The sequence below is a fragment of the Charadrius vociferus genome, unplaced genomic scaffold (genome assembly GCF_000708025.1).
Source record: "Charadrius vociferus isolate BGI_N301 unplaced genomic scaffold, ASM70802v2 scaffold948, whole genome shotgun sequence".
In the NCBI taxonomy this organism is placed as follows: Eukaryota; Metazoa; Chordata; class Aves; order Charadriiformes; family Charadriidae; genus Charadrius; species Charadrius vociferus.
In genome coordinates, this window is record NW_009649612.1 from 53602 (window position 1) to 77066 (window position 23465).

The 23465-nt window shown below is 41.4% G+C and overlaps 2 protein-coding genes across 2 annotated transcripts in view; both read right to left on the reverse strand.

The window, feature by feature from the left end:
* FAM162B (family with sequence similarity 162, member B) overlaps positions 1 to 1528 on the reverse strand; it is a 6461-nt gene extending 4933 nt beyond the window's left edge. The window contains exons 1-2 of the mRNA XM_009890490.1: positions 1381 to 1528; positions 37 to 200 (exon numbers count right to left, since the gene is read on the reverse strand). Of these exons, the coding sequence (XP_009888792.1) occupies positions 37 to 200; positions 1381 to 1528 (312 nt within the window). The remainder of the gene's footprint in view (positions 1 to 36; positions 201 to 1380) is intronic.
* A 3210-nt stretch (positions 1529 to 4738) lies between these two features.
* On the reverse strand, positions 4739 to 17273 carry GPRC6A (G protein-coupled receptor, class C, group 6, member A). Its single transcript, XM_009890488.1, has 6 exons — positions 17080 to 17273; positions 15153 to 15456; positions 11940 to 12767; positions 8861 to 9073; positions 7256 to 7379; positions 4739 to 5859 (listed from the first exon to the last, which is right to left on the reverse strand). The coding sequence occupies exons 1-6, from the start codon at positions 17271 to 17273 to the stop codon at positions 4739 to 4741; spliced, it is 2784 nt and encodes a 927-aa protein (XP_009888790.1).
* Between the last annotated feature and the right edge of the window lie 6192 nt (positions 17274 to 23465).

The window sequence follows — 23465 nt, forward strand, 5'->3', positions numbered from 1 at the left end:
GGGGGGGCGGTCCTCCCGGGAAGCCGCCCGGCTCACCCAGCGCTCCCGCGGGCTGCATCTCTGCCCTCCCGACTTCGGCGTTCCCGTCAAAACTCGGCGAAAGGCGGAGCCGCGGCGGTTCGGCTTCGCGGCGCAGCGCACGGCGGGCTCATCTCCCGCAACGCGGAGCTGCCGCGGCCGCGCTTCTGCCCTCCCGCCGCCTTCAGAAGGTCCAAACGTACCCAGTCTTATCACACGCTTTTCTGTTTACTTCAGCTGAAAAACTTTTCTTTTTCTTTTTTTTATTTTTTTGCCCTTCCACGTCCTCGACAGAATAAAACCTTATAAAACAAAACAAACAAAACCCAAAACAAAACAAAACAAAAAAAACCCCAACCAAAACAAATCAAAGAACCCCAAAACAAAGAAAGAAACAAACAAACAAAAAAAAACCCCAAACCCCCAAAAGAACCATTCATTACAAACATATCCTTGAAAAAAATAATTCAGAAAAGTGAGTACAGAATACATATTTAGTAGTCAGCAGCCCATGCCAGCACGGTACCAGTGCAACACAGTGTCCCACAGAATTGGATCTGATGCTCTGAACAGTAGAGGATTTTGCATCCATCAACCAGCGCCAGAACGCCTGCGGATGAACGGAGGAAGTCCTGCTCCCCAGGGATGGATCACTGCCCGGCAGCAGCCAAAGCCCTGTGCTCAACGTGGTGGGACGGATTAGGAGTCTTGAACCGTTTGTAGCCAAAACCTCCAGTTATCTAATTTCAGGAGCAGAGGCAAAGCTGAGCAGCATTTTCTGAAAGCAAACTGTTGAGTAGAGGAAATCAGAAATTTGTCACCAAAGTGAGTCCTAGTGACTTTGATATTCAAAGGTTTTTTAAAATGCTGTTTGGACAACATTTCATTCCAGAAAGACACTCAAAAAAGCGCTTTCTTTTCAGTAAGTAGTCCCATGTTGATGTTTTCTTACTCACACATGTACAGTTTCCATTGCAAAATCATTAATGTAACAAAATGTCCTTATTATTGGTAAAACATCAAAGCCATTACAATCCATTTAAGTCATACAACTTTTAAACAAAATTAAAAAATCGATCTTCCCACATTCTATTTCAGAGAAAAAAATCTGTTTGCAAATGAGCCATTCTCTAAAGAGAAGAACCCAGCTCCCTGAATCTAAGCTCCACACCGACTCTCTCTCATATCCTTCTAAAAATAAACAAAAAAGGAAGAGCGTGCACCTCTTTGCACACACACCCCCCCACCCCCACCCAAGCAGCTCTGCCCTATATCAGAACATTGTTGGGGAGATGGAGACACATCAATAGAAATGACTTAGAGGGTCATTTAGGGGTTACAGCCTGCCTGTAGCCCCTTTGCCTTTTCCACCTTCCTGCTCAAAGAGACCGGTGTGGTGTCCAGCAGAGCTCCTTGTTTCTGGAGACACAGCTGGGAAGAGGGTAGGAAGAGTCAGCACAGCTGGACTGGGCTGCCCGGCATCGTAGGTTACGAGCAGCATCCCAAACATTGCTGTTAGCTTCTAGTCATGCTAGCAACATTTAGAGTCGTGATAGTTCCAATGGTCGTCTGTAGAGCTGCCGGGAGGAAGCCTGGAGCTCACATAAATAGTTCCCAGCACTCGCCAAAGAACTGCTCTAAAGATTACGGGCAGCTGAAAGGCATCTGCACAGACAGAGCTACTGAAATCTTGGGGGAATTATGCCCCGGAGGAGGGGATTTGAAAAACTTGGCCTTCCTGGTCTTCTTTCTCCCTAAAGATATTGTAGTCTGTGTGACAGTGGCTTCAGAATGTGTCGTTTAGCATTATTAACAATGAATGACAGAAAACCCCAAATGGTTAAATAGTGGTTACATCCAGAGCAGCCTCTCACTGAGCTCCACAAATGACATTTTCACTCCTGACTTCTCTGTATCTCTCAGCACTGTATCTGGGGACATTTGTCCTCTCTGTTGCTCTCAGAGATGGAAAACGTGCAGGTGGGCACATACAGACATTAGGATTTTGAGAAGTGGGGATCTTTCCAAAGTAAGCAGGCAGGGCGGGTTCTAACCCTTTTGGCCCCACACGGTGTGACCTACGGGCTGTGATTCTGGGGGGGCCGTGCTGAGACTTCGCTGTGCCTCAGGAAGGTGATTCCTGTTCTGTGCTCTGGGGGTGAAAATCTGTTTCAGGCTCATTTAATGTCCCCATGCCTGGTAACAGGAATGGTTAGGTTGCTGAAATACTTACTGTTCTGGGCAGGGGAATGCACGCAAATGTTCCCTTTAGCATCACGACCCCCTACTTTCAGCTTTTTTAATCCTCTGTATAGGGTATCACAATCCCTTCATGTTCTACCTGCATAGGATCACCTGTTTCTTGCAGACAAGGCATTTAAAAACATATGTCACACAGCTTGGTATCGCGTCTCTTTTTTTTTCTGCCGAGTCTAGCCGGCAAATCTGTTACATCCTCTCAGCTCCACCATTGGCTGTGCTTTACACGGAAGACCTGAGTAGCTGGAGAGGCAGATGTAGCATGCAGGCACTCCTTTGAAATTCTGCCGTGTCATGTCTTTCCTTGAAGATACCTCCGTTGAGACCTTCACATTGCTGTCACCACACCCTCAAGACACTTTCCTCGTTGTCCTGTAGGGGGAATGCCCTACCATGCTTAGTTTTCAACCTAAACCACGTTTGTAAGAAGCAGATTGAGATCTGCTGGGTGCGTGTATTGCTGCTGTTCAATGCAAAACCAAAGTTCATGGGGAAAGGCAAGGAAATTAAGTGGGCAAACTCAATTTTAAATAACAATATGGCTTTAATCATTCCCTTTCCTTACATCTTCAAGACATGACATGCTTAACACTTTTGAAAACGATGAATACAGGTACAACGTTCAAGTCAAAGTAACTTTTCTAACCGGCCCAGTGCTGGCAGTCGTTGTGCAGTGTAAGCTTTGCTTCGCTCTCTTGGGGACAGACTTCTTCCTGCATTGACAGCCAAATTGCAGGAATTTTAACCTTATTGTACATAACTTCCTATTCAGAACAGTAATTACAACAACGGATGTATGAATAGCGTTCATCATATAAATACATGTGCATAAACCTTCATTCTTCCAATCCACTACAGAACTTACATAATCACTCAAATATATATATAAATTGTGCCCTTGCCATTCAATTTACTTTAAAAATGTCTTCACAGGTATGTGTTACATATATGGCCTACATGTTACAGTAATTTCATTGTTGAAATGTGATTTATAGGTATTTTTAGCAAAATATGAGTAGAAAAACCATATGGATATGGGTTACAACTTATAAATATAAATGATAGAAAAATAGATATATTGTACATAAAAATGATACAGTATTTCTGTGTAACACCGAATCTACTGAATTTTATTTTGTCCTGCCACAACATCCAGTTATTCCAGATCCAAACAGAAGCATGCACAAAACTCAAGGAATTTAGCATTATTTCACAGCACAGAAGTTAAAATAGCAATGTTCCTATGGTCTGGGCTATGGGCTTTAGGAACACGGAAAAGTATTCTTCCCAGTCCCGGACTGGCAGAATAGCTCTGCTGTTTAGGGTTTGAAAAACCACTGTGGTACCATTGTCCTGACAAAAAAAAAATCCTCCTCCTCTGAACGTGCCCTTTGCCTCTCGTACGGAAGGCACGGCACAGCTGTGCTTATGGAGCTACAGAGCAGAGACCCATCCAGTGCAGCTCGTACCTATTTGTTCTTGTGCTATTCCTGCCTTTCAGAATGGTGCATTGCCATTTTCTTGTTGAAAGTCGTTTTTTTTAAATATGCATCAAAAAAGCTAAAATCCCCATGCTGATCATGGCTATTATATTATTTATGCTAATAAGAGGGATCAATTAGTGTTTATAAGTTTTGACGTTACACATTCCTCTTTAACTAAGAGGAATCAGAGAAGATGCATGAAGGGAATCAGTGTATTTCTGAGTATGGAATAAAGTAGTAGACCATATGTATAACTACAGAGCTCCAGAGAAATTCTTTACTTTTTTATATAGACTTCTCTTGAGTTCATTATCATCCTGGTAATTACAAGGACTTTAAAAGTTACTGCAGCACTCGTCTGGAATAAAATGTGCAATTTTTTTTTTTTGGGGGGGGAGGGGAGGAAGGATTCACTGATACCAGGTGAAATGGGTTACTGTTGGATGTTCAGGAGAATGGAAAGCCTATCTTAAAAGTGGAGACTAAAGGACTGGGCTTGTTTATCCTTACAAACAAAGGCTGGGAGGGGGTTCTGTTTGATCTGTAAAACAGATCCAGGACAGAAGAAGAGCTCCTTAAACAACTGGGCATCAAAGACACAAAAAAAAAAAGGTGGGGTGAACCCACCTACATGTTCCCACCTACATGTCTGTGAGAAATAATGATTTCCTGATGTTTCTGCCTCACTTGGGGAAGTGAGATTGTGGACGAGGTTCCTGTGGGTCTACGTGAGCGGACTGGGGAAGGATGGGAGCTGCTGAAGGGGGCTGGACCTCATGGCGCCTGCAGGAGCAGGGGCTGGGCTCCATGAGAAAGGAGAGCCTTGCAACTCTTGTAATGGGTAACTGCTTACGTACCGGAGGAGAAGGCATTTGGTGTGGCCTGCTCTCTTTGGGGACGCCAAAAGGAAAGGGACCTGAAAGAGAAACGGCTCCCTAAGATGGCTTTTCATCTTCCAGTACGTTAATGTTGCCCAGTCATATGCTGGAGAGTCTTTTCCTGGCCATAGTCCTCGCAGCGCTTTTAGGAAGACCTTTCCCTTTTATTAGTCTCTGCCCGGGCACTTGGGAATGGCAGTTTCCATTCACAGAGTTTTTCGCAGATTTACACGAGTCTGAGATAGTAGCTCGGGAGCTGGAAGACTGTGAATCCAAAGAGATCTGACTAACAGCAACGCTGCCTGCGCTCTTGGAGGAATAGGTGTAAACCATTTTGAGAAAGGCAGATTTTGTGTTTGTTTCTTGCTTGTAAATGATGATGTAGCACTTTGGAAGGAAAGTGCAGCAGAGGATTCCATAGTTGGATATTAAAACAACGATGATTTCCACTGCTGGCAGGTATTTGCCAAACGTAGTTGCATAGACAGGGATAAATACGATCCATGCTATAAAGTAAATTAGCATGCCAAAGGTGATGAATTTAGCTTCGTTGTAGTTCTCTGGTAACTTCCTACCTTTAAAGGCAAATATGAAGCAGATGAAGGCTAGGGCAGCAATGTAGCCCAACATAATCCCAAAAGCGACAATAGAGCCCTCATTGCACTCCAGAATTATTGCTCGTGGGATGGAGAAATTTTGCTTTACAAAAGGTGTCCTAAATATTAGCCAGAAGGTGCAAATGACAACTTGAATTCCAGTGCAGGTGACCACAGTGGGAACAGGTTTATATACGCATTTCAGGAAATTCTGCAGCTTGGGATCAAAGCTGAAGGCTAGTAAAATTTTTAGCGACTTTATTAAAATACATGAAATGCAGAGTGTGAAACTTATGCCAAAGAGGGCTTGCCTAGTTTTACACTTGAATTCTGTGGGCTCATCTATGAAGAAGACAGTGCTTAAAAAAATTAAGAAGTGGCTGAAGAGAATAATATAGCAGACAGTTAGACCTCCGGATGCCTTTACAACCGGTGTGTCCAAGTTTTTAGTAAATATTACACTGATTGACAAAACCAACACAACCCCAAAAGCGGAGAGGAGGAGGAGGAAAATAGCAAACCAGTCTGTCCAGGCGAGGAAATGGATTGTCTTTCTGTAGCATGTGGTACTGTTGATGGGAGCCCAGTAGGTTTTGTTGTTGCATCGGTAGCAGTAATCCATATCTGAAAGCAGAAAAAGGGAAGATAACTTAGAAACCCAAAGTAAATAAAGCGCGAAGTGGATTATCGAGGCTTGAGAGATACAGGAGGAATGTGGGAAGGGATGCAGAGGGGAATAGGCAGGGCTTGAGGGTTCCTTCCGACTATTGCGGCTGCCGTCCGGGCGGAGGAGCTGCAGGGCTGCGGTGACTGACAGTGGTGGCAATGGTGACAGTGGTGGCAGAGGTGGCTGCAGCCAGGGGCAGGGAGGGGACAGGAGTATGAGCAGGGTCCTAAAACTGCCTTGGTCTTCACTGACTGGTGATACATAACCTGGGCAGAACCCTGGGCAGGCAAACTTTAACTGAAACCTGAACGATGATTTATGATTAAATCAATCATCGTACAGAAACTGGAACTGTGATTCTTTCATTCACCTATTTAGACAAGAAAAAAAGCACTCAACTTTCTCTTTACAGACAGCTTTTGAAATACAACAGCAAGAATAAACATTGCTTTAGACTATGCTTTTAAAGGTTACTTTTGCTGTAAAATTCATATTCTCTGATATGGAGAAATCTCACAATTATTTCAATTAAAAAGATAGGATTTAATTTCTTTCTGATCTCAGGATATGAAAAGTATATTGTGCCCCAAATTTCTTAATTCCACGTCTCTCCTCCATATTTAATTTTCCCCTTTAAAAAACTGTGCTCAAACATATAAATGAACAGTGGTAAAGCACACATCAGATTTGATACTAGAAAATGTTACTGTATAGTTGTATCAAATTTCGCAGTACTCCTTGGTAAGACAAAAAATATGCCGGTAAGCAAAATACATAACCCTTGAACTTCATAGATTCATAGAGTGGTTTGGGTCAGCCTGGAGCTTCAAAGATCATCTGGTCCAATCCCCCTGCAATAAGCAGGGACTCCTTCCACTAGACCAGGTTGCTCAGAGCCCCATCCAGCCTGGCCTTGAATACTTCCAAGGATGGGGCAACCACAACTTCTTTGGGCAACCTGTTCCAGTGCCTCACCACCCTCATTATAAAAAATTTCTTCCTTATTGGGCTGGGTGTACTGCAGAAAGACAGGGAAGCGAGACTCTATTTTAATGAGAATCAGTCTCACTAATAAATCAGTCAGCCTTTCCATCCCAACAAAGAATAACGCCAGTCACCTGGAAAATCTAACTGCTTTACGTGTGGTCTTCTAAAAAGCATTTAAACCATTTAAAATTATGTATCTCTCTCTCTCTTCTGACGGCCTATATAGGTTATTTGGGAAACTAAGCATAAACAAATATTTTACTCCCATTCCAAAATTATACCCAAGGTTGCCAAGGCATGTTATATCCAAACAAAACAATCATATTTCTGTCTAAATAAACTTTTTTTTGGATCACAGTTCCTTACCTGTTTGATTGCTGTAATGGTTTTCTGGGCAGTAAACACACTCATAGCAGCACGTGTGTGGACTTTCTGTAACCTTTTTCATCTGTCCTGGCCTGCAGTGCTGGGAGCATGTGGACTGAACCTTCTGCAGTGTGCAGAGAACAAAAAAAAATCAGCTTAGGCCCAACTAATTACTAAGAACCATTAAAATAAACCTCTAGTAACTCTGCAATTTGCACTTGCTTTTTGTACTTAATGTATTTCAAGGGAATCTGAAAATGATGGTGAAAAAAGGCATTGTAGGCTCCATGTTTCTTGTATTTTCTCCACACAGCGAACAAGTGGCAGGATGGGGCATTATTTACCTGATAGTTTTATTTTTTAGCCCTGAATGCAGATCAGTGGAACTGTCTGTAGCTTTAAAATCGAGACCAAAGTGTCTCATCCAGCTTTGAACATGGGATTCATACTACTGAGGATCAGCTCCAAAGAAAGCCTAGAAGCTTCTGAGAGGGGATTCGAGTGGACTGCTTCATGAGTGGGATCCTGAAACCCTGCTTGGCTGCTCTGAGCCTGGCGGAGACACCTCAGCTCAGGGGAGACACTTCAGCTCAGTTGAGACACCTCTGTGGGTGCTCTGCACTGCAGCTCCAACATTCCCCACCCTTGGCAGCTCACCCCTGGGTCCTGCAGCACCATTCTGGGTGTGAGCAGGGCCTTCTCTCGGGGTCTGACTTCAGGTCCTCTTTCCAAAAACAATTGCTTATAAAATGGAGAAGCAGTCCTGAGGGACATTGCTATTTCTTCTCTCTCCAGGATGATGCTCGCAAGCAGGCGGAGACATTTCCGTGTCATCCTGGGTAGTGCCACAGAGAGGGGCAAGACTTGAGCTTTTCTTCTGCCCTCAGCCTTTCCTATCAGCTGAGTCCCCACACTGGGACTGGAAGTCAGGCCACCTAGTGAGCAGCCTCTCCCCATCCCATTGGTGGTTGAATACTTTGCAACGCAGAGCTGCACAGTGAACCAAGACCTCCGCCCATGCACAGACCACAGCTTATCCAGCTGGAAATGGCCCCGGGCCACCCTCTAGTCCACTAGTGGCACCACCGGTGCCAGGGCTCCAGGTGGTGCCACCTACCTCAGACTCCCGTAGTCGCGCTGACCTCAGCTCTAACAGGAGCAAATAATCAACAACGCTATTTATTTTTTTTTCAAACATTAAAGTTAACAGATATGAGTCTCCATGTACAAAATAAATGGTGGTGTTACATAAGAGAGGGAGCCTTTCTAAACAGTCATTTTTTATTTTGAAACCTCTTTCAAGATTCTGGAATAGCATCCCTAGGATAGACATAACTTCTGATTTGCTCATCTTAGGTAACTTTCTAGGAGCAGTCTTGACAAATAACTCCATTTCAAATCACTGAGCCCGCTTACAGGCTAACGTGCTTCTCAGGGTGCACGGAGGTGGTCGAATAAACCCAGAGAGGATTCTTTGCTCTAAAAGGAGACCATGAAACCACCAGACAGATTTCTAGCTGATACATACTTCAGTTGCAAGTACTGGAGGGAGAAGAAAACATACAAAGCAAATTTCACATGTTAGGTCAACAAATTAAGAGTTACCTTTAGATCCAGAAACTCTTTTTTTTTCTCCTCATCCTCAAAGATAAAGTCACCTTTCTCTGGATCATATTCTGCCATGGTGGTGATTTCCATGTGGCCATCAATTTCTTTCCAAAGTAGCACATCGTAACTGGTTCTTATGTCTCCATTGGAGTCAAACTTGATTTCTTTATCATCATCAATGACTGTAACTTTTTTAAGTTCTTCAAGGAGCTGAACACATGTATAAGGAACAATAACATACATCAGTATGATGTCAGTGTGATAAACTCAATAGTTTAATATCTGTATGATAATATTAAGTTAAAAATAAATGTTGCTTTTTAGGAGTAAAAGAAATTTTTAAGATTAAAAGTAATCTTTATAATTCTTTAATTTCATGTCCTGCACAGAATTACATTATTCAGACAATCCTGATGACCTTAAAAATCTATTAATAAAAAAATCATAATTTCTTAACGCTATGCAATGTGTACAAATGTTCATGTCAGTATTTTTTTCCAGTCTTGGAAATTTTGGTACAATCGTGGGAAAGAAAAGATTTTTTGCTTGCAAGAAATAATGGCATTTTGGAACCCTTTTGTAACTTTTGCAACCACTTGTAAAGAACAACCATGAATGATGCTCCTGTGGTTACTTTACTGTCACCAGAGTCAATCGGGGCAACATTTGTCTTCGAAGTAAACTCCCCCAGCATGTCTGGAAATACCTACTCTAATGTTTTCGGCTTTGTCTCTGACTGATATTTTGTATTGCAAGGTGAGACTGTTAAACGAACAATACATGCCAGTTTGCTCAGATGAAGTGGTCAATGGCACGATGGCAATGACCAGCCAGGCCATATCTGATAGATCGTAGAAAATACCAGAGCAAGCATGCTTTGATAAGGCAACTGCCCAGCTTCATATTGCAACCCGTTATGTTCGACGGAGTGAGAGTTCTCCCTCCCTCATCACAAACAGCCAGACCAAAAGGTTCTGCATGAATCTAGAAAAGGACAGCTTAAGGCACATATAATCCACTCCCAGTTCATGGGGAGACCATAGAAGGCCTTTCATGAGCTACTGTGGTTCTTAGTTGAAGTAAAGTCTTTATCCCTTTGCAGGTCTAACAATTTTTGGCAATAGGGATTAATTAACAAGAAAAAACCCAAGGTTTTGGTGAATTTTACTGCTCTTTGAAAAGCACACTCTTACATGGATCCTTTTGTGATATTTGTAGCATTTAACAAACATACTGACAAGTATATTACTTCAAAAGGCTCTGGCATATATATGTATATAGCACATTTGGCACATATGAAATACCATTTTTTCATGTATAATGTGTCGGTTTTTTCAGACTTCATATCCTCTTGATGTGTTTCTGCCAATTTATGAAAAATTTATGAAGAACCAAAGCATACTTCTAACCAATATTTCATCTGAGTTGGATGTTGCAGTCTTGTGAGACCGAGCAGGAAATTTTTTATTGTATATACTCAGGCTAGTCATTTAATCTTTCCCTTCTCCACTTTTCCAATTTCTCTAATAATATGGGAACAACAGAGCTTTTTGAATACAACTTGAGCTTCAGACAGAAGGGACTAAAAATTGTCAGAATTTTGATTTAACTGATGGCTATTTTTGCAAAGGCTGTAACACGAATGCCTCTGTCATTTCCCTGTACGTGGAGATGCGTGATATGGATTAGTTGCATTAGTAGCTTTATGCATATATATCCATTTCTGGAGGGTTTAAATTTAGAGAAAAAGTATTATGAAAACAGCACAGGGGGAATAACTATCTCTTTCAGTTTTCTTCATGAGTTCTTAGCCTCTTAACAGGACTTTTAATTTGGGTGGTTTGGGATTTAATTCAACAATGATGTAAATGCAGCTCCATAAAGTTGTATCCCTTGTAGAGCAGTCCTGAATTTTTCCCATTCACATTAACAAATTCAGGTAAGAGTTTGATTGTGGCTGGTGTGTTGGTTTTTTTTTGTCAAATCCCCTATCTTGGTTTGACCTGCCCTGACCCAGCATGAGAGGTCAGAGCAAGTCAGAGTGGTTCAGTGGTTGTTTGACTTTTAAATGAACTTTGTTTAATCCTCTGAGTAAAAGTGTGTAAAAGTGAACACTCCTGAGCAGGTTCTTGGGTAAAAGGTCAGGTCAGGTTTACTTGTCTGATTTTTCCTCTTCTTTTCCCACCCAGTATAGTTTGATAACAAGTGCCTCACCCATCTTAAAGATCGTGTCTAATATTCCCACCAGTCACTTCACTATAAATCAAGATCAGACAGAGGAATAGTCTGTTGCATTTTCACTTTCAAGTAAAGATTCATTATAGAGGAAAATAGCTGAATTCAGACAAAACAGAGACAATGGCGAGAGAGAGAAGAAACCTGAAACTCTTTGGTGAATGCTCCTATCCTGCGATATCCTCATCTCTCAAGAGCACTCATCACTGTGTATTACAGTGGTTTGCAGCAACGGGACCAACCACTAGTAGCTGAAAAGCTGATAAGTCAACTGTAGACATTTTATTCTATTCCACACAAGTAGCTAGCAAGATGTTCCAGCAAGAACCCTACAGACTGGAGCCTTCATCCAAGCTGGTGCCTGCTCTGTGTGCTCTTTGAAGGTGGTGGGGGAAGTGTTAGGGTAGCTAATGAAGCCCAGCAGCTAAAGGTCTCTTCTGCACCTGTGGAATCATGTATTTACAGCCATTGCTATTGTACCCATGAAGGAGGAGGTGATGCGTATGCAGTTAACTCATAATCAGTTAGCTATCTGTATGTGAAATACAATAATCATTCTACATCTACAGCAGAAGACAGCCACAGCTTAGCACGAGGAACTTCTGTGTCTACATGGGCCAAAAAAAAGGGAGGTAAAACTGGTTTTAGTTCTCAGCACTGCGGCAGTTACATACTGCTGCTCTAGCACATAGTCTGTGATTTCAGTCGTTGAAGAAAGGCAGGGACAGGAACAAAAAATCATTTAGTAAAAGGACTAAGCTACTAAATCCAGGAATATGTGAGCAAAAATGAGATGAAAGTTCTGCAGAGAGAATGAAACCTGAAAGAATTAGCATCATACCTCCCAAGGAGTGAAGGCAGAGGGATCCTTGCAGTTTCTGTCTTTGCATTGCCCTTTAATGGCGTGAGCAATGGCATAGACTGCAAGTACAGTACTATGGATAAATCCTGGTTCAATGTTAGCATTCAAAAAATCATCTCTCCAGATCTGATATTTATTTTCAACATTTTCCAATAGATCATCCTGGGACTGGTTTGAAATGCACATTTGAAAATCATGGTATTCCAGGTGTGCACAGACTGACAAAAGCATAATATATTCATGTAAAAACTTGTTGTTGTCAGTGGGCTTTTCAGGAAGGTTTCTCAGAAAATCCTGGAATGTGGACATGTCTCCGCTTTTAAATCCAAATCCCACAATGGTCCCCAGCTGTCTGATATTGGGAATTGTACTGATTTTGACTGCAGCCGACCAATTATCACTTGCAATCCAGATTTTTTTTACATTCCTCTCAATTGCCTTCTTAAATAGTTTGAGCACATGGAACTGTCTCATAAAGACAACAATAACATTTACTCTGGTTTCCTTGACAATCTTCTCAATTGCATGATCAACTTTGGTGTGAAAGGTGTTGTCAGAGAGATAGGCAGGCAGCATTTCTTTAAAAGCTATGCAAACGTTGTTTGCCATGGCCTGGACCCCAAAGCTCTCCAGAGCGAACCGCCCATTGTCATCATCAGTGGCTATTACTCCAATCCAGTTCCATCCGGACTCACAGATCAAGTGGGCCATTGCTCTTGTCTGATGGAAATCGCTGGGGATAGTCCTGAAGAAAGAAGGAAACCGGATTTTGTCACTGAGGATTTCAGCTGATGACACAGGACTGACCTAGGAAGAGCGAACAATTCAGTTACGGGGGCGATGTCCTCCCAAGGACACCAAGAGATCCAAAGCTGCCATGATTGCTCTTTCATCCAGCCTGACCCAGGGCTCCCTCCTCCTGTGAGTAAACACCAACAAGGCGCAGCCAAAAGGTGGCGGGTTCCCTCACCGTGCTAGTCAGATGCAGACTCATGCCCAGTACCAGTTCCACTGTTTTCATCCTCACCAACATAATTACTTCAGTGAAGGCAGAGAATAAAACTTTTCAAAGTGGATATGACAATCATGCTGGTACAAGGATTTTGGTTTACTCTGTTCAGATACCAGTAACGTGCTATTCAAAACAATATTTAAAACATTGGAAGCAATAAATATTGTTTGAGTTATTATTCAAATTTCTAGTACCTTTAAATTTTGCAGTATTTTTCTGTCACTGAGCATATTATATTATATTACATTTTCTCTGCAAGATTTAATTACTATATATTAAATGGATCATTAAGTCTGTTAGAAGAACTTCCCAGAAAAACAAACAGTAACCAATACTATAAAATGCTATAATTCTTTCATATAAAAGATTTATTACCTTTTTCTTGTGAATATAGCTAGAAAAACATAAATGGAACATTGTTATCTGAAGCTCTCTAATTTAATCCTTTTCTATTTGTTTGTAGGAGCTTGTTTTCCTACACTTGTATTTTCTACATTGTCTGACAGTTCTTAAGAAATAAATCTAAGCTTTCCAAAATGAGAGTGAGCTGTCTGGAGGGGATACCAAATCTTAGTGATGTCAGAAGATTTCAGGTGCTACTGATGGGAAAAATATGCTGGGTCACCTTTTCCACCTCCATGTCCCAATGCAGATTTATTTCATTACTTGCCTTTTAATCATGTTCAAGTGTGGCATTTTAGTTGTCATACTTACTATAGCTCCCGTGGTGGAGCTGGAGGTCATAATTACTTCCTACTGTTGCAGAGAAGACTCAGAAGTTATGTTTAGTTCAGATTTTATGTCTTTTCCAAGTGTTTGGTTACTATGTTGCTACTTTGCGGTGAGGTAATTTATGTCAGCTTGCCAAATCCAACCTACAATGCAGGATGGTGTGGAAGTGGATCCCCTTTTCCCTTGTTGGTCCTGGCCTTGACCCCACTTTTTTACAGTGGTGAAAGTAGAAATGGAAGCACCACCCTAAGCGGAAGTGTGGGACTGTACCAGTCCTAGAGAGGTCAGAAATACAGAAGGATGTTTTGGGAAGGACCAGTATTGTATTCCCTCTTTTCTACAACTGTTTGAAGAGTAACACAGTAAAACTGTGGTTTAGAGCAATATTCCACCTGGAGTACTGCATCCAGCTTTGGAGTCCCCAACGTAAGAAGGACATGGACCTGCTGGAGCATGTCCAGAGGAGAGCCACGAAGATGATCCGAGGGCTGGAGCACCTCTCCTATGAGAAGAGGTTGAAAGAGTTGGGGCTGTTCAGCCTGAAGAAGAGAAGGCTCCGGGGAGATCTTATTGCAGCCTTCCAGTACCTGAAGGGGGCCTACAGGAGAGCTGGGGAAGGACTTTTTACTAGGGCATGTAGTGAGAAGATGAGGGGGAATGGCTTTAAACTGGAAGAGGGCAGGTTTAGACTAAACATTAATAAGAAATTTTTCACTTTGAGAGTTGTAAGGCACTGGAACAGGTTGTCCAGAGAGGTTGTTGAGGCCCCATCCCTGGAGGTGTTCAAGGCCAGGCTGGACATGGCTTTGGGCAACCTGGTCTAGTGGGAGGTGTCCTTGTCTATGGCAGGGGGCTTGGAATTCGATGATCTTCAAGGTCCTTTCCAACCTAAACCATTCTATGATTCTATGATTCCTCACTTCCCTGTCCACAGTTATAACAGACTCCAGCATCTAACCTCCCTCAGGCAGGAGAGATTTTCCAAATTTCTGGCCAAATTTGATTTTGTCTTTTTTTTTTTTTTTCAGCTTGAGATTGGGTGTTGTCATATTCACCACCAGCCAGACTAGACATGGCAGGTCTAATTTTGTTGCCTGAACAAAGTCCCGGAGTGTCACCCAAGGTACACTGGAGTAACTGGCAGTGCTACACAGGACTGACTACTGGTGCTGCTGGGCTGACAAGAGCCCAGCATCATCCTGAAACAGCACTTGGAGGCATGTGCCTCGGGCGTATAAACTAGCCCTTACTGCCTTTGTTTAGGCAAGTAAATCAAGCCCTACCTTTAGAGTTAAATGACACCCGTCCTGATGTCCTTCGGTTGAGCCAAATCCTGCCCTGCAGCAAACACGTGGCTTTTGCAGCCCCCACGATCAGAGCTGCACCTTTATTCTAAGCGTGGTAAATTTGACCCTCTATCCAAAATGAAATAATTCCCTCAGACCTACCTGTGGGATTAATTGCAAAGCCAACAGCCTTGAAACTGCCATCGACACCTCCGAGTAGCTGGCTCCAACGACGGCCTTGATTCTCGGGACGTAGTCTGTGTAGTTACACTTGAACTCTACAACATCCTTGGAAGAATTGAACTTAGACAGAAACCTCAGAGCTGACGCCATGGCTTTTGTAACCTCTGCGCACGTGTCATAGATTTCGTAGCCCAGAGTAACTCCAGATAACAGCGTTGAATTGTTGATCGTTTCGATAGCATGAATCATTGCAAGTGTCTGAAGAAAAATTTGAATTTCAAAGCTGTCGGGAAACACAGAGGTTTTACTTTAGAAAAACATTGCTGGGAACAAGGCCAAAGCAAAGTCTGTTTTGAGCATACTCTTTAGAACTTTAGAACTACTGAAAAGAAGTGATGGATAGTACGTTTTTTTCATGATTTGCTTGGGTTTTAGTGTACAGAAGATTAGAAATCATACAATTTTTGTCTCACCTAAGTGGGACACTAAGCAAAATAAACACAAAATTTAAAATACACCTGAATAAAAATGATTTTCTGAAAAAACAGGTACTAAACCCCAAATTTTCATGGTACATGAAAAATTGAAAGTGATATCTTCAGGAAACATCTGCCAAAGTCAGTGGGGCTGTTTCAATTTACTTCATCTGCCCAGTAAGCTTTTTAAAAATGTATTTATTTTCACCAAAGGCATGAAACAGAGAAAAGAAAGGACTAAATAATTCATAATAGAAGAAAATTTTTCAGAGGTTGGGGTCTTCTAGCGGTTGCACTGACGTTCCTAAAACGCTCTCTTAACCTGATGAAGCTAGTACAGCTATTCCCCTTATCTCCAGTGGGTACCATAACAGATGCTTAATCAGAGCTGTGTTAGCACCAAATATCTTCAATACAACCAACCCTCCTCTCAGGCGAAGCTTCTCTAAAGTTTACAAATCTTGTAAACTAAATTAAATTTCAAATGGACCTGACATAGTTTATGACTCCATAGAAAAAAGAATGGAAGACTGACAAAATTATCAACTACGTCTTCATTTTGAAATAAATCCAGATGGATACCTGCATGTCCAGCTGGTTATTAGATTCAGATGTGGGATTAAGTTGCATGTAAAATTCAAACAGAATTTGAGGATTTGCACCTGGATTACAATTAAAGAAAATGCATATTTGGAATTCATGGGCTTAGGAAAGCTTTATTATATACATAAAATGAAGTTCTTCACCAGGTTTCCTTTGCATTCTTTCCAGAAAAATGGATGTTTCAAGCACAATAGGATTTGGAGTCAACAAAATAAATATTCTGATGCATAGTCTGAACCTGAATGCACACGACATGGTGTTTATATATAGTCTCTCCTATAACATAATGCCATAATTGTAATACAAAGCATAATAATTACAGTAATTATAACAATAATTACAATCTAGTCAGCAAGATACTATCATAGACTACAACTGAGCTGCCCTGTGTGGCATGGGACATACTTTAATAAGTGGTTAGGTAAAATGGAACAGTCTGCCTGCGTTCAACTCACGTAGGTGCAACTTCATAACAAATAATGAAAAACAGCACAGCAGAGTACTTCAGATCTAAAACAGAAAATTAACATTTATATGGAAATTAAACGATTGTCCAGCACAAACCTCCGGGGCTATTTGATTATATATGAAGACCGAAATAGGATCACATGCTTGTTCCCTTCCTCAGGCAGCCACAGTATTTTTTACTGTAGCTTTGCCATATGTCATCCTGTATTAATTTACGTGCAATTTATGTGACATCCAAGGTCTTTTTAAAGACTAAGAAATGCAAGAGAAACAGATTTTGTTGATCTTAATATAAGAAGTACATGCCCGATGTCAGTGATCTTTTCTTTCTTATATATGTAATTTTCAGTATTACTCACCCAGCGCAATTCTGAATTACTGGCTTGATGGGATATTCTTCCGGACGCAGCATCTCGCTGTGAACAGCAAACAAGCCTCCAATAACAATGTCCCCCGGAGAACTGGCACCCACGAAGTCGTCAGTATTCTGGCAAGAGAAAGCGATATCAGTGCCCATCACAAAGCAGGGGATCAAAAAGGTAACGAATGCCATGTTTCCGTTTCCCTCGCTCACTCCCAGCTTTAAGTCAATTAAGTGAGCTGCAGGGCCAACAAGGGCTCCTATGTCATCTATAAACAGCAGCAAAGGAAAAGGGCTGCGCTCAGAAGTTAGTCACACCTCATAAGGTGCTTGTGTTTGCTTCACTGGCTGAGGCTATTTTATTGAAGGCACTAAAGCAAGGCAGCAGTCGCATAAAATGTGAGGGTGCCGGGGTGTGAGAGTGAAGAGGGAGGGAGAAAGATAAAGGAGTTTAAAAGGAAATGTTGGACGTAAAATCTGTTCTGCTGCCTTCAAAGTTTATTATACCTTATCTGAAACACACGGCAAATATTTTGGTATAAATTTGGGCTTGTCTTGAGCACCTTCCAACTGAGCACAGGGTGAGAAGAAGCAATCATGTAATACGGTAGAGATATTGCTGTGACCGTATTTTAAGGGTCTGGTCCAAAGAGTACTGAAAAAAAAACCCTTGCCACAGGGTGCTTTAGATCAGACTCTGGTCCAAAAAAAAAACCCACCCCAAAACTATCAGGTTTTTGCTTTTGCCTCAACCCTTTCCTTACAATTTTTTAAATTGTTGTATAAAAGTGGTTTGGTTAAATTAATATTCATGGTTCTGATGCACACACAGGATCAGGTTCTGTATTTACAAGCCAGGCTACCTTTGCTAAACTCAGAACAGTGGAAAAACATAATACTAGTCCTATTTTTTTTACAGGAGGGAAGCATGCGCTCTTCTGCCTCTGGCTGAGGACAGCAGGACATGAGCAGCAGCTTCTGTGCTGTGCAAGGACAGGGAAGTAATTGGTCTCGGTGCCACCGTTCCACTCAGGTTCACAGGAATTGGATGCTGCACCAGAAGAGAACTGGGGGAAAAGAGAAATAGAAAGCTGGGCTCTCAGCTTTCATAAACTCCAATGATAAACACCAAAGTGAACCTCTTCAGGACAGAAACATGACTGATGCTACTAAACAATACCAGTTTATATAAGAGACACAAATTCTACAATAATTCCTTTCTGTTCTTGACATTGGCTTGATTCTCTATTTTCTTACAATGGCTTCTTCAGATATTGCTTCTTTTGGTAGTGTGCCAAAAGACTCTCAGACGAATGGGGTCAGGCATAGTGTTTATTGTCTATGATTGCACTATAAGAAAGGCTGGGTCTTACGCAGAAAATTTGAATCAAGGGTTGTTTTCTTGCAAGCAAAAAAGAGAAATGGGACGTCTTTTATTCTTTCTGATAAGCATAATGTATACCACAAAAATTATTTGAATTATTATAGTTCACTTTTTTCTCACTAGTCTTTTTGTAAAGTATCCATTTACAACAGAAATGTTTCTTGCAAATGCAAATGTTAATCCCCAGTTAAGTCACCACACAGCCTCTTCTTTGTTATAATATAACAGCTTGTTTTCTTTCATCTGCCTTCTTTCTTTCCATGTGGCATTCTCACTGCTGGGTCAGAGCATATAGTAAACAGCTGCCTGCACTTTCTTTAATGTATCTGATCATATGTGTGTATGGGCAGATGATGATACTAGTTTATTCTGCTTCTATATTGACTTGGAAAAATTCCATTTATTCCAAAGGCTTTTCTCTTGGCTTATAGTAGCGTAAGGGTAGTCAGACTGTGGCCCCGAGTTATCAGACATTAAATTGCAAATATTCATGTACTCATCCTTTCCATCCAGGTCATGCACTCTAAAGCCTGGGTCCGTATACTCTGGTGTTTCCTTTTCCCTGACTTTGCATATAACTTTTTGTACAAACATTGTATATACTTCATGTAGTTAAAGCGTAAGATTTGAGCTAGTCATTTCCTTAAGCAAGTCATAAAAAATATTCAGCCATATGCCTCTAGTATAGAATGTAAATTTTAAAGACCTGACACTAAGTATTGCATTAAGGATTCAATGGAAATACAGTACTGATAATTTGAAACTTAAAATTTGTTATAATTTATCATTAGAAGCAGAAAAGAAATTTTACTTTGGCCAGTCTTTAAAAAGTTATTAATTTCTATAAAAGAGGATTTTACCTACAAACAAAAATCCTTACTTGGTCACTTCGGAAAGTGGAAGTTGACAAAATAAACATCACATATAAACGGTGCATAATTTAATGTTATTTATAAAAACACCACAAAATGAGGTGTGCTTCAAATTCAACTACATTGAGTTTACATCACAGTGTACAGTATTTTCACAGTGAAGGGGTTTTACTGTTATTGTTTGTTTTCAAGACCTATATCTCATAATTACTGGTAGTGATGAGAAGTACTTAGAAGCATTACTGAGATAGCTCAGCCTAACCTAGTACTGCAGAATTAACTGTGTTTGCAAATGCCTTTTTTCATTATCACTTAAGTTCCAATAGAAATAAGTGTATAGTACAAAATGTTCTTTGCTTAAAATTTAGTGATATTTTATCGTAACTTAGGTAGATTTTCACAGTTGTCTGCATCATATTATTGCGTGGCAGGTAGAATCAAGCATAAGATTCAGGGGAATTCCTGAAGTACCATCATCTCCAGAAAGCAGCCTTTAATGGACTATGCAAAGGCAGAAAATGGGACCTACCAAACCTGAAGCTACTCTGAGAACCACAGATGCATTCTAAGAGGCTTTGGAGGATCTGGCGGGAGACAAACATACTCTCTTAGTATCCCTACAAGCCCCCAGGTTACCTGCTGCCATGCCAAAGCGGCCGATTCTTCCACCTGGGCTTCAGCTACTCTTTGTGAAGGACCAGAATAGGTGGGTTTTGGAAGACGGCCCTGTCAAGCTCAGCACTAATCCTGCAAGTAACTTCTTGTAAATTTAAAGTTAATACATTTTTAGCAACAGTGCCGTACCTATTGAAGGGACCCACAATCCAAAATGTGCAAGTCCCAGGGGGACTTGAGTATGAGACCGACCGAGTGTACCTTCAGAGCAGTAGACACCTGTAAAAGGACCACCTGCCTCTCCCATCGTTGCAGCCTCTAGACCTGGAGAGGTTATGGCTTTTGTACAGAAGGCAGTTTTGCAACTGTCAGTAGCTTGGTCAAGCAAAGAGAGACTATACCATTCAGGAAACAAACACCAGGATTTTGGCTGAACTTCTTTGTCCTAACCATTGTTTTTGATGGAGAAGTTAACAGGTTAGATTCCAACAGGAATACCTTTTCTCTGAAGCCCATCCAGTCAGATACTGGAGAAAGACATTTTTCATCACTTTCTATTTTAAACTGCTTTTAATCGTGCTGTTTCCAAACCAACATACAGCAGAGACCTAAATCCTCTGCTAGGCATACGCAAAAGTTAAGGAAAGAAAGAAGAAATTAGGATATTCTCACTGTTATAAGAGTGGGATAACCCCTCCTCACTCATACAGGGCCTACCTTGACACGAGGGAGATTGCTCTGTTTGGAGAACCCAGCAGCATTCAAATAAAGCCCCATCATTTGCAGGGAAGCTGATACTTCACAGAATCACAGAATGGTCAGGGTTGGAAGGGTCCTCTGGAGATCATCTAGTCCAACCCCCCTGCCAGAGCAGGGTCACCTACAGCAGGTTGCACAGGACAGCGTCCAGGCGGGTTTTGAATGTCTCCAGAGTGGGAGACTCCACCACCTCTCTGCTTGTGTAAGTTGAGAGTGACTACCCGTTCTCAGATTGTTCCTGGGGAAGGCATGAGCCACAAAGAAAGGAAGATGAGCCAGAAGTTTGAACTGAGTGGTTTGTTCCCAGTTCTGCCACTGATTTTTTGTGCCTGATCTGCACAGACTTCTGCCATGACTTCCCAACCTGAGTCAGGCATGCACAGCCAGGTTTCTGAAAGGCTCCATCAAATTAAGTAGTGCTCTCAAATTACGTAGTGCCAAAATGCCTTGAAACTTTAGACTTAACCTTCTTCTGTTTCATATAATATCTGTGAAATGGAGAATAATATTGCCTTTCCATTCAGGTCATAAACTCTTTAGAATAACTACTGTCCTTCACTTATGGTGACCCCCCAGATTGTATAGGGTAATTGGATACAAGTAATAAGTAACATAACAACCAGGCAAGAGAAAACAAGCTAAACTAAGCCAAATTCGAGAATAAATCAGTGCTGCAATAAAGGAACATACCTTGTATGAGGTGTCTATTTAAAAAAGTATTACTTTTCATAACTCTAATTGAGCCTGACAATGCTGTAAATGCTACAGTTGCAGAAGCCTTAACCCACCACGGGGCCGTTCAGTAGAAACACCTGTGTCTGCTGCCACCTCCCTTCTACTTGAGAGCCAATAAAGTATCCCATTGCTTTGGCCAGCAAGCACCTCCCAGTTTGCCTTGGTTTTGGGGCAGTAAGCAGCGTGCTTGGAAGGCTCCCAGGTAGCCTAGCTCCTCCCTCATGGTCTTACTAAAGTCCATGGGAGCCGCTGCACCTCACAACCAAGGCTGAAAAGCCAGCTGGAGGCTAACCTCCTGGAAAGAAAACCAGAGAGTCAAAGTGTGAAGCTGAGTATAAATTGACTATGAGCAGAATTTGAGAACACTTAAAAAACCAGAAATATCAAGGAAAACATGCGTGGAACTGCTCTCTAAAATCACCGCTAAAAAAACCCAAACAATTGCAAGCAACCATCGTTTCCAGCAGGGAAGCCACTACGAATGAGTACACTAACACCTTCCAGGCCAGAAAGAAGGAATTGCCCTTTGTGAAATCATTTTCTTTTCCATGCAATCAACTTACGGAGCCATTTCCTTTCAATATGATAGACTACATCTATACTAATTAAGACAATAGATAGCTTTGATGTCAAAACATTAAGAAGAGTAAATATTGGTTAGGATTGCCAGTTTTCTAGACCAGTAGAACAATTTTATTTAACCTAATGACTTTGGATTACTGAGTTTCTTTAAGGAAGTTTAAACAATCAGGCAAAAACAAAAGCAGCAGGTATTTAATTACTTAATTTAATTATCTTTTTGAAAAATCTTCTATTTACTGGGACTCTACATAGCTTAATGTTGAATATTAAAATTAAAGAATGGGAAGGAGAATACCCATTATTTTGGTCTGTGGTCTGTTATTTAAAAAAACCAAAACAACCAAACTTTAAAATTAAAAACACATCAGCAGTGAAATGGAATTTGGATGGAAGCCAAGCAGTTACATTAATTCCTGAGAAAAAAACTAACTCAATTTTCAAGTTCATTGGGTTTGTCCTCTAGAGCGTGACAGCTGAGCTGCATGATGGAGGGGACAAGTCCTGTTTTTCTTTATCAGGTCACACTATTATAATGTGCCTCCTGATGTTCTCTGAAGGTTGAATTTCCCTTGATGCAAATGGCCTTGTTGGAGTATTTCTGGTGGAAAACTGAGATGCTGGAATGTCTACCTATAGGAGGGCTGTGACACTGCCTTCAGCCTCTTGGCTGGGCTGTCAGGGCAGTCCTGGGCAGCCCCACAGTTATTTCTTTTTCAGAAAGTGTTTTAGTGAATAGTCAGTGTTGTGCATCTTCAGTGCACGTGGTTTTGCTACAGTAGAGCTGTAAGAAATTAAAGCAGAATTGTGAAGGGGGGAACACAGCTAATTTCTACATTTTTTGAGTTCAGAGTAGTTTGTTTCACTTAGTTTCTTTCTCTGATATTTTAATATACTTAAATTAAATTTCAAGTCAAATACAATTTTGACATGAAAACTCATGGGTTTGACTTTTCTGATGTTAAGGGCAAATATTTTTACCCATTCCAAAATTGAATTTCTCTGTAAATGAACTGTTGGGGGTTTTTTTCAAAATAATCCAGCAAGGCTGCTCCTATCCTACCCAGCCAAGAAGATAGCTGCATAGGTTGGATGCAGGACAATTTTACATAAAAACCAGCATGGTAGGCATGAGCCAGTTGATCACAGAATCACAGAATTTTCAGAGTTGGAAGGGACCTCTAGAGATCATCTAGTCCAACTCCCCTGCTAAAGCAGGATTGCCCAGAGCACATTACTCAGGACTGCATCCAGGCGGGTCTTGAAAATCTCCAGAGAAGGGGACTCCACAACCTCCCTGGGCAGCCCGTTCCAGTGCTCTGTCACCCTAACTGTAAAGAAGTTCTTTGATCAAGATGCCATTTTCAGAATTTTTATCAGGTTTTATTTCTGTACTTTGTTCCATCTCCTCCTCTCTTAATTGGAAAACAAGAGAGCAAA